The 10,415-nt window shown below is 55.2% G+C and overlaps 1 protein-coding gene across 5 annotated transcripts; it reads right to left on the reverse strand.

The window, feature by feature from the left end:
* Positions 1–123: 123 nt before the first annotated feature.
* On the reverse strand, positions 124–8,772 carry Hap1 (huntingtin associated protein 1). Of its 5 annotated transcripts, XR_003845169.1 has the most exons (13): positions 8,158–8,771; positions 7,141–7,217; positions 6,711–6,827; positions 6,432–6,610; positions 6,156–6,255; positions 6,002–6,068; positions 4,573–4,703; positions 4,236–4,298; positions 3,805–3,939; positions 3,594–3,685; positions 2,044–2,426; positions 1,456–1,663; positions 126–1,295 (listed from the first exon to the last, which is right to left on the reverse strand). XR_003845169.1 is itself a non-coding variant. In XM_029546557.1 (12 exons), exons 1-12 carry the CDS (start codon positions 8,543–8,545, stop codon positions 1,509–1,511), a joined length of 1,860 nt encoding a protein of 619 aa, XP_029402417.1. In that variant the 5' UTR covers positions 8,546–8,772; the 3' UTR covers positions 126–1,508. The 5 variants fall into 5 exon arrangements, 4 of the variants coding, with proteins under 4 accessions (XP_029402418.1, XP_029402417.1, XP_029402416.1 ...); XM_029546557.1 differs by having other exon boundaries at positions 126–1,663; positions 3,805–3,912; positions 8,158–8,772; XM_029546556.1 differs by having other exon boundaries at positions 126–1,663; positions 2,044–2,408; positions 8,158–8,772.
* Between the last annotated feature and the right edge of the window lie 1,643 nt (positions 8,773–10,415).

The following is a 10,415-nucleotide window of genomic DNA, read 5'->3' on the forward strand; positions in this document are numbered from 1 at the left end:
CATACACAGGCATACACACACACACTCACACACACATACACACACACATTCATACACACACACTCATACACAGGCACATACACACACACCACGATCCCTAAGGAACACAACTGAGACAGGGCAGATATCCCACAAGTTCTTTATTTCCCACATTGGCACATACATCAATACAAAGGTTGATGAGCTACAAGACTATGAAGCACTGCAGAAGCAGGGCAGGCGCTGAGGCCACAGCTCTGTGCAAGCACAGATGTGGAGGAAGGTAGAACTCTAGAAGGAAACTCACAGGCCACAGGACACAGAGACAGCACTGGGCAGAGGGACACAACCCTCACTCAGATACACTTTACGTTACACACAGCAATAGAAACGGAGAAGGGTAAAAAAAACAGCGAAAAGGACTAGGTTCAAAAAGCCAACCAGGACTGGCGAAGTCCCTTTACGTGAGAGGTTCAAGGGGTAAAGAGGATTCCCCCCACCCTCATAACTGCCTACCCTAGGGACATGCCCACTCACACCCATCTCAGAGCTGCTGGTAGCCAGCCAATCTGACCACAGTTTGCTTCCACCCCTGGGGTTCCAGCAATCACAGCTTTGGCCCCAGTTTCAGAATGAGGGACTGGGGTTCTTTCAGCCTGTCCTACAAGAGGAGACAGGTCTACCAGGACAGTGGGAGAACTTCTGGCAGACATGGGGGGTGGGGGGTGGGTTTCAGAGGAAAGGAAGGAAGGGTGGGACTTGGCCAGGCAGCAGAAGGAGGGGGTCTCAAGCTGTCTGTGGGGCTTCTTCTGGCTGCTGGAAAACAGCAAACCCAGGAAGAGAAGGGGTGGGTGTGAGCCAGGAGCCAGACCACCCTCAAACCCAGTCAGCCCTGTCAGAGGAGACGACAGAAAACCACCACTGGCCCTCACTCAGGTCCCCCGTGGTCAGGCACGGATGGGACGTGCTGACCCGGCTTATAACCTGCGAGATCTTACTGTGCCGGCAGCCAGTGATATTCCACCCACTGGTGCCCCCAAAATGGGGGTTGGGTCTGGGGGTTGGAGGGCGGAGGGCGGCTCGGAATGACTGAAGGAGGCTGCCAAAACTTCAGGTGGCGCACAAGGACAGGAGCAGGAGGTGTGGACAGCAGGAGACCAGGCCAGGGGTTCAGAACTCATAGACACGGGCTCAGATCTGCTCCTAGCTGTATGACCTTGGCCAAGTCATCTCAGATCTCTGAACTTCGGGTTCCTCTTCTAATAAATGGCGCACACTCACATCTACCCACCCACGGGGCCATGAAGACAGAGGAGCTGACACAAAAAAAGACCCAACACTAAATCATCTGGTTTCACGGACAGCTCCTCAGAGGGAGGGCCTGCCCTCAGAGCACTTCCCAAAGCTGGGGTTTCTAGATGGGCAGAGGAGAGACCCTGACCCGCCCCTATCACCCTGCCGGAGCCCCACACTCACCCGGGGGAATGGTCCAACTGTGGCCCTTGCTGGCAGAGGCCTTCGTTCCAGGCCTAGGTGGCCCCAGAAGGCCCCTCTTCCTCCCTGGCACTGGGAGAGTGAGTGGCCCTGTCCTCCTCCAGCCTCTGAGAGTCCTGGGTCGGCACTCTGGGCTGCTGCTCCAGGATCCCGCCCCCCACGTTTGTTTGCTGCTGCGGGGTTGGGGAGTCTCCAGGGTAGAGGAATTCGGGATGAAGGATAGGGCAGAGATAGGAAGTTGAGGTACCAAGGGGTGTATAGCCCAACCCTGATTCCCAGTTCAGCCCCCCTCAGGAAGAAAGTGGATGGACAGCTGGACTTGTAAGCAGATTTTGCATAAATAAACACGGAGGCAGCAGTTCTAGCCAAGGGGGAACTGGAGGCAACTATGTAAATAGTATGTCAATCGTATGCAAAGTCCATGCAAATCAGCACACTGAGTAGGACCCAGTTGAGGTAAGCGATCACTGGGGAGGGGGAGGGGGTGTTCACCTACTCTCACCTCTCAAATGGTTGATGATCGAAAGCTTGTCCCACTGGCAGGAGGGTGTCCTCTGCGGGAACACTCACCTTTTGGGACCACCTTCTGCTTCTGCTGCCGCTTAGAGTGGGCGTCCTGCCAGTTGGACAGTTGCTGGAGGACATACTTCATGTCCAGGTGCGAAGGGCCCAGGCCGCTGGCCTCAAGGGCGGAGACCACCACATTCATCCTTGTGGTCTCGTCCACCTCGGGTTCCACCTCCTCCCAGGCCTCGGTCTCCTCAGACGCCTGCTCGGTCTCTTCTGCCTGCCCGTCCTCGGCCGTCCCCACCTCTTCTATGGCTCCCAGCTCCTCCTCTGGAACCAGCTCCTCTGGAACCTCAAAATCTTCAGGCGGCTTGGGATCTTGAGCCGGTGGGGGTGGCATCACCCTCTGCTCCTTCTTCCGCCCCTCCCTGCAGTGAGTGTCACATCTAGGCAAGGAGACAGTGACGTCTCTCCACACGTGCCGCCCCAACACTTCACTCCACAGACCCTGATAGTTCCCCCACCCCAGTTGTCCCAGCTAGGAGTGAGGGGAGAGGGGATCATCTCGGAGGCTTCCAAAACCCCAGCCCAGGCCCCCAGCAGGAGAAATGAGGGTTATCAATACCAAAAAGGTTCCTTCTTCGTCTCCACTCCCACCCTCCAGCCTAGAGAAGAACACCTGGGATATCTCATTCCAGAGCCAGTTGTCATAGAAATAACTCCATTATAGTAAGGCTCGGATGCATCAGATGACTTGATCCCACAGGACCCAAAGCAGCCAAACTGGGACTGGGTCTTAGATCGTAGTCAGCGGAAGAAAAGAAAAGCCATCATCTCCATCCACATGGAGTAGGCTTAAACCCAAAAGCCACCTAGAAGGTGAGCTCTGAATGGAGAGGGCACAGCCATTCCCAAAACAACGAGCAGATGAGCAGCCCCCAAGGACACAGATTTCTCAGAGTTTTCAGAGTCACAGAACCAGCAACAAGTGGTTGTCTGGCTGCTGAAATGTGAAGACAGATGATGGGGAGCCCTTAGCCAGGTCACCCCAGGTTTGATGTCTCCCCCCACCATCTCAGACCTTAGGTGTACTGAGGAAGCTCAAACTGCAAATTCCCTGGGGCATAAACGTATTGAAAAGTCACGGGGGGGGGGAGGGGAGCACAGGCATGGTGGCATCTGTCCTGGGAAGGCAGAGGCAGGCAGATCTCTAAGTTTGGGGCCAGCCTGGTCTACAGAGTGAGTTCCAGGACAGCCAGGGCTATACAGAGAAATCCAGCCTCAAAAACGAGGAGGAGGAGGAGGAGGAGGAGGAGGAAGAGGGGGAGGAGGAAGAGAGAGGAAGAAAGGAAGGAAGGGAGGGAGGGAAGGGAAGGAGGGAGGGAGGGAAAGGAAAAAAAGTCTCAGGTAGAAATGACCAATCCCCATGCAGTCTGCAGAGCTAGGCAGTGTGAGCGAGGCAGGATAAGGAGGCAGGAAGGATGCCCGGGAAAGCAATGGAGGTAAGAACATTAGGGTCAACCATTCTCCACTCAGAGAAGGAAGTTGGCACTGGGTGGGCCGAAGTGAGCATGGCTGAACCAAGCAAGCCTGAGGATCGCAGTTACACATACCTCTCCATGAAATACGCAGGGTCAGTGATGAACTTCCTCAGAGATGTCCGGAGCTCCTCAGCCAGTGTCTCCGGGAAACTCGGAAGCGCATCCTACAGCAAAGAGGGGGAGACATTCCACCCCCACACTCACAGAAAAAATAATCTTGAGGGCAGAAATCAGCCAGCAGGGCTGAAACCCAGGGCACACCGAAGTAAAAGAGCACGCTCACCAGAGGCACACTGTATCCATAGTGGGTGACAGAGCCCGCAGGCATTGAGGAGCGCTGGCGATGGCTCTTCCCATCCTCCTGGCGTTCACGAGGCCTGCTCCCATAATCCTGCATGTAGGAGCCAGCTCGCAGGCTCTGCGAGGACCAGGGGTTTCCAGTCAGGCCCTCTGCTTGCTCTTGCTTTAGGCACAAGCAAAGACCCCAGCTCCAGATCCAACAGTGTGATTCTGGGTGACCCAGGCCAAGATCCTGATCTCTACCCTCTTCAGGCCTCAAACGAGCTGATAACGGCTGGACCGTGGGCCAGGCAGGATAGAGGGCAGAAAGGCTCTGCTGCCATGTTGCTTGTCTTCTCTGGAGAGCCGAATCATCCCTCGGGGTGGGGTGGGGCCTACATTCCAGATCTTTGCCGGGGAATCATAGAACCTCACCTCTGAATGGATCCCCTTCTCTGAGGCCAGCATCTGCTGCAGTTTCTCCGTCTGGGCCCCATACTGGAAGAAACCATGAGGTGTGAGGCCCCCTCCCCAAGGCCTCCCACTCCTGCACCTCCTACCCCACCAGTCTTCCCATATCATTGTCTCTGACAGTCATGAGGAACGGGGGTCATAAAGTGGGGGGGTCATGCAGCCTGGTTTGGGGAGCGTGTAGGATTCTCTCTGTGTGGACTGGGTGAGGGATGTGGCTGGGCAGAATAGCTCTCCCGTTATCTCTGCCAACTCTGATGCCTACACAGGGAAGGACTTGGGGCCTGGCAGAGCCACTTACAGACTGACAACGCTGTTGTAGCTTGGTGATCTCGGCCTGCAGCTGAGTGATCTCTTTTTGCTGCCTCTCATAGCCTTCCAGCCTCAGCACCAGCACCTCCGATAACTCTGCCATCTGCTGGCTGGCTTCCGCTACAGGACAAGCACAGATCAGCCTGGCTCTGCATCTCGGTTCTCGTCACCCCCACAGAGGTCCCTCTGGGCTTTGGCATTCTCCCGAGGGGCTTGGCATTCTTCCCCCGGGGTCTTCTTTTTCAAGAACCATTTATTGACACAGAGCAGGGGGCTGGGGAATGACTTGCTAAGACCTGATCCCTGTCCACACTGAGCTCCAGTCTACTAGGGACAGGGGAACTCACAATCCCGATTGTATGAGGTACGACGGAGCCAGTGTCAAGGGAGGAGTAGAGGAGGGGGTCTCAGAGGTGGAGCACGTGACCAACTCAGTACTGCAGAATCCGGGAAGGGCTCTGGAAGGAGCCACTGGCTATGTAAGCCCTACCACACAGAGAAGGAAGCTGCATGGAATGGGCAGCGGGGAGGGGGCAGGCAGGGCAGTGAGCAGAGACCAGATCCCAGAGGTGAGGGAAGGGGTTGCAGTTATCCTTGGACCAATGGGAAGCCGTTCTGGAATTTTTGTCACATTAGAGCCAGATTTGGTTTCAGAAACTCATCCTGGCTGTAGGAAAAAAAAGGACCTGGATGGGCGGAGAGACCCCATTTTACATTGTGAGGTGTCATGGGCTAGAGACACTGAGACTTGCCAGCTGTGGCTTGCAGGGGAAGGAAGGACAGAGATGAGATTCGGAAAGAGCATAAGCTAGATGCTATCCCCTTGAATCTGCATCTCAGTGGGTAGGCTTGAGGTCCTCGAAGGCCACTTTGGTGCTCGGCACAGCCTAGACTCCGTGTGTGACTATGAACTGTCTCAGCCCTGAATGCCCAAGCTCTGGCAGCTCCTGGCTCCCTCCTCGCTGTCCTGTCCACCCTGCCAGCTTGGACAGCTCCAAATAATAGACAGACTTTAATGGCCTCTATGTCTTCTGCAGCGCTCTACCCTTCCCCGGCAGGCGCTCTCCCCGCCCATCCCCCCCCTCCAGAGTCCCACGTAGGTGACCTTCAACACCTGACCCCTCCTGTCTCTTGACTCCTGAGTGTTGAGATTACAGGGGAGCGTGACCACACACGCAACAATGGTGCTTCTCCTGCCCCCTCATAAACCCTGAGAAGATGAGGAGCAGGCCGTGGCTATCAGTCGTCATTCTAAAGATGAAGGTTCAGAGAAGCCAAGGCATCTGTCTGGGCTACCACAGCTGCAAAGTCCCAGAGCCAGGACCTCAGCTCAGATCTCCAGACTCCAAACCCTGAGGTCCTCCCCCTCGTCTCTCGGGACACAGGGCCCTACTCCGAATTAACAAGGTGTCACGTACAAAACTGCTCCACACATTCCAGAATGAGCATCTGCTCTTCGTCTTCCAGGTTGTCAAGGTGGGAGGCCTGGAGGGAGGGAAAAAGGAAGGGGTTAAGGCTGTCACCATCCCCTGTCACCATCCCAAGGGCACGCCCTCCTCCCCCCATCCTCGCCTCCTCTCGCAAGTGGTCATTCTCTTCCTCTAGCAGCCTCAGCTTCTGCTGCAGGGCTTCCAGCTGCGGGCAGCGGTGCTTTGTCTCGGCCTTAGGGGGTCTGGCAGGGGGAGGGCGATGATGAGAGTCAAGACTGTAAGGGCTGGAGGATCCCAGTTCCCCGAGGCTTCCGCAGCAGCGACAGTGTCAGCAGGCCCGCCCATGCCCATTTACAAACGAGCCACTGAGGCTCAGAGAACGGATGATCCCGGGCACACACAAAGGCCGAACACGTACGGCTTGGGGGCACCATAGGGGTGGTCGTGCTGCTGATCTTGATCCCTCTGTCCTTCTTGTTCCTCCTCTTCGCCCTCTTCCTCGTCTTCCTCGTCTTCCTCATCATCATCATCATCCGAGTCCGAGTAGAGCTGAAGGAGGTCATCTCTCAGGTTCACCTGCTTCCGGAGATGTAAAATCTAGGGCAGTGGAGAGATGCCACGGAAAGGTGAGCCCAAGGACAAGGAGGCAGAACGGGGGCTAGTTTGGGGAGGGGGCACACGGGACTCTCCTTGGTACCTCCTCCCTGGCGGAGCCCAGCATGGTTTCCAGCTTATTGTTCTCCTCCATCAAGAGACTGTTCTGCTTCACCAGAGACTGGCCAATCCGGGCGGCTGTGTTCAGGTCCCGCTCTTTCTGCAAAAGAAGAGCCAGCCCATTCCAATTCCTTCGCAGTTTCCAGGACCTCCCAAACAGGAGGGAGAAACCAGGGCTAGGCCGCAAGAAGAATTTTCTCCAGTCTTTCCCCAGTCGTCCACGTACCAAAGACTATTAACCAACTCCTGGGTCTGATAAGATCAGTCCAGACTGGTCCTCTGAAATCTACTTGCCTTCCAGGAAAGGGGCCCTCAAGTTGGCCCCCAGGCAAGCAGAAAACAGATAAAAGCCCGAAGTCCTGTAGGGTAGAGTTAAAATGAGGGCTGGCCTGAGTGAGGAAGGCGGTACCCACCTCTTCCAGCAAATACAACATCACTTTGACATCATCTTCGGTGATCTTCTTCGTGGGTGGTGGATTAGGACACAGCGCTGCAGGAGGAAAGGCCCGAGTGGGTCAGGGAAAGGAGCCGAGGCTGCCCACAGCCCACTACACCCCCTCACAACAAAGATTGTGAGACTACACTCCGTCTGACCCTAACACCCTCTCCTCAGCTCCGGATCTCCCCACTCCTGCTTTCTCAGGAGGGGCCTGGGTGCCGTAAAGGCAAAACCACCCTCCGGGCTCGGGAACTGGACTCTCAAGACCCCTGGGTCTCTGGGTCCCTCGAGATAAGAAGTCAGGGCAAATACTGGGCTCATCATGCCTGCCCCAATCGGCAGTTTAGCCAGCTCACTAGAGTCTCCTGGATCATAAAAACAAATCAGTCACCCATCCTACACCTGTTGCTTGTCACAGGAGGGCCAAGTAGACTTCTTCAGCACCCAGAAGCGGACACCTGAGCCTAAAATCGCCCCCGCCCAGAAGAGGAGGGACAGAAGCCCAGTGCCCCGCCCACTCCTCCCGCTTCATTCCAGCTTCGGAGAAGCGCGACCCAGACCCCTGAGGCCAAGTAGTGGTCAAAGGCTGCCCCCCTCCACCCACCCACGCAGGCTGGTTCCTGCGGGCTAGCGCAGGCTCAAAGCGCACCCAGCAGCGCACCCGCAGCCCCCGCCCCTCTGCTGGCACTGCAGTAGACGGGGAGGGGGCACTGAGAGTGCGCAGATCTGCCACAGCAACAGGCGCGAAGAGGGGGGCGGAGAGCGCGAGAGAGCTCTGGACCTGACGCACCCATAATAATCGGGGAACCGGAAGGGGGGGGAATGGGGAAAAGGAAACCAAACAGGCACCGCTGACTCTGTGGTCTCGCGGGGGTGGTGGAAAGGTGGAACTGAGAGCCACAAGGGGGCGGGGCGCCTGAGTCGGTGGACCCCCTCCTACCTGGAGATACCCAAATAGCGCCTAGTGCGGGATCCCCGAGACTTAATTTACCTTCCTGCAGCTCTCGTATAAACGCCGCGCGCTCAGGGCCGGACACGCCGGGCCTCCGGCCGATGTACGCGGCTGGTGTCTTCCAGATTCCCTCGGCCTTTCCAGTGCCCAGGCCAGTGGCCCGGGGACCGTAAGGCCCCTGGAATACGTAGCGGGTCCATGGTGCGTCCGAATCACCAATGATCATGGACCGACAAAAGCTTCCTGTCTTGGTTCGGGATCCTGATTTCTGTCCGGACCCGGTTCCCTGCGCTGGAGCAGGTTTGGGCTCCGCAGAGGGCTCCGGAGCGGGACCCGCTGCAGGCTGGGTCGTGGGGGTGCCTGCTGCTGGGTCCCCCGACCCCGTCCCGTCTCCCGCACCGTTCTGCACCTGCTCCTTCGGGCGCATCTTCACTCCGCAGTCCGCTGCCGCAGCCGAGGCTTTATAACCTGTGCTCCGAGCGGGTTCCACTGGGCTGTACCACGCGTGGCGCTAGGGGTGACCGTTGACTAATTCAGTGGTGCCGAAGACTCAGGATCGTACAAGAAAGCAGCCAGTGATGACGGGATAGGAAGTAAATAAAAGAAGAAGAAAGAAAGAGATGAAACAGTGCCTAGCTCATTCCGTGGGGTCGAATTCACGGTGATGTATTTCTCTTCCCTTCCATCTTCTGAGAATGGTCCTGTCCAAAGCCGCTGCTTCCCTGGACTTGAGTAGAGGGACCCGTAGCTTCTGCCTAGAAACAACCCCCCTTCCACCCCCCGCGCGCGCTCCCGCCACCCCAGCTTCCAGGGGCTTTCTGTGTTGCCCTACCCAACATCATATACAGACCGAGGTGACCTGAGAATCGAGGCAGTACGCCTGTGTCTTCCCAGGTAGACTAAGCGAGAAATCCAAACTCCAGGTATGGCTTTCAACGTGTTGCGTGTCATCCACAGGTCCTTGCACTCTCACTCCCGCGCTCGCCCCTGGACGTCTTCCATCTTAGTGCGTTCATTCGTTCTTTATCTCCAACCCTAATTCTCAAGCCCTACAGTCCAAGCAAGCACCTGTTTTTCATATATTCCAAAAAGAACATCTTCGGAAGGGATCCTTCTTAAATGTTTCGCTGTGACGACTCTTCAAGATCCCTGTACACACACACACACACACACACACACACACACGCGCGCGCGCGCGCGCCCCAAAACATCCATTATCCCAGGGTCTGAACTGATCGAAGTCGGTCTTCACGACTTTACCCCATGCTCTTCAGATGATCGAGTGAGGAGTGCTCCCCAGAAAAATGGCTACTTTGGAAGCTGGCTCTCAGTCCTGAATGAAATGGGATAAGGGGTGTGAGCTAGGGAGGGCAGTAGCCATTTCTCTGATTTTAGACTGGGAGACAGGCTTAAAGGAGATGGGTGACTCATGGACTCAAGTCTCAAAATCGTTCTTGGTGTTCTCCATTCTCCACCATCCTCCAGTGAACAAGGCTATTGACTTTACGTTTTAAAAATATTTATTTTTAATATTTTTTAAAGATTTATTTTATTTATTATATGTAAGTACACTGTAGCTGTCTTCAGACACTCCAGAAGAGGGAGTCAGATCTTGTTAGGGATAAAAATATTTATTTTTAATATTTTTTTAAAGATTTATTTTATTTATTATATGTAAGTACACTGTAGCTGTCTTCAGACATTCCAGAAGAGGGCATCAGATCTCGTTAGGGATGGTTGTGAGCCACCATATGGTTGCTGGGATTTGAACTCCAGACCTTCTGAAGAGCAGTCGGGTGCTCTTACCCACTGAGCCATCTCACCAGCCCTTAATATTTTTTATATGTGCTGTATGATGGTGTCCATGTCTGTGGGCAGAAGTCGGTGGTCAACATCAGTTGTTGTCCGTCCCTTGCCACCTTACTTTTTGAGACAAGATTTCTCGCTGAATCTGGAGTTCAGCACTTTGACTAGACTGTCTGGCCAGCGATCCCCCCAGACATCCACTTAACTCCACCCTACCCCTCAGCCCCCGGGGTTTACAGACAGGTGCCACCATACCAGACCTTCATGTGGATGCTAGGGATCCAAACACAAGCCTTTATGTTTACACGCAGACAGACAGTTTACACACGTGAACACATATGTTTATGTACACACAGAGACATATGGTTTTGTTTGTGTGTATGAGTATTTTGCTTGCTTGTATATCTGGGCACCACTTCCATGCCTGTTTTCCACAGAGACCAGAAGAGGGCGTCGGATCCCCTGGAACTGGAATTACAGATGGCTGTGAC

The sequence above is a fragment of the Mus pahari genome, chromosome 14 (assembly GCF_900095145.1).
Source record: "Mus pahari chromosome 14, PAHARI_EIJ_v1.1, whole genome shotgun sequence".
NCBI lineage: Eukaryota > Metazoa > Chordata > Mammalia > Rodentia > Muridae > Mus > Mus pahari.

What these genes read in the sequence shown, in the direction of transcription:
- Hap1 (XM_021212483.2), bottom strand. Translation starts at nt 8,545, where the DNA reads ATGCGCCCGAAGGAGCAGGTGCAGAACGGTGCGGGAGACGGGACGGGG. An exon ending in CCTGCGTATTTCATGGAGAG is followed by an intron (nt 2,427 to 3,593) that starts GTATGTGTAACT and finishes CTCCTTGCCTAG; the next exon opens with ATGTGACACTCACTGCAGGG. An exon ending in GCAGAAGGTGGTCCCAAAAG is followed by an intron (nt 1,664 to 2,043) that starts GTGAGTGTTCCC and finishes TCTACCCTGGAG; the next exon opens with ACTCCCCAACCCCGCAGCAG.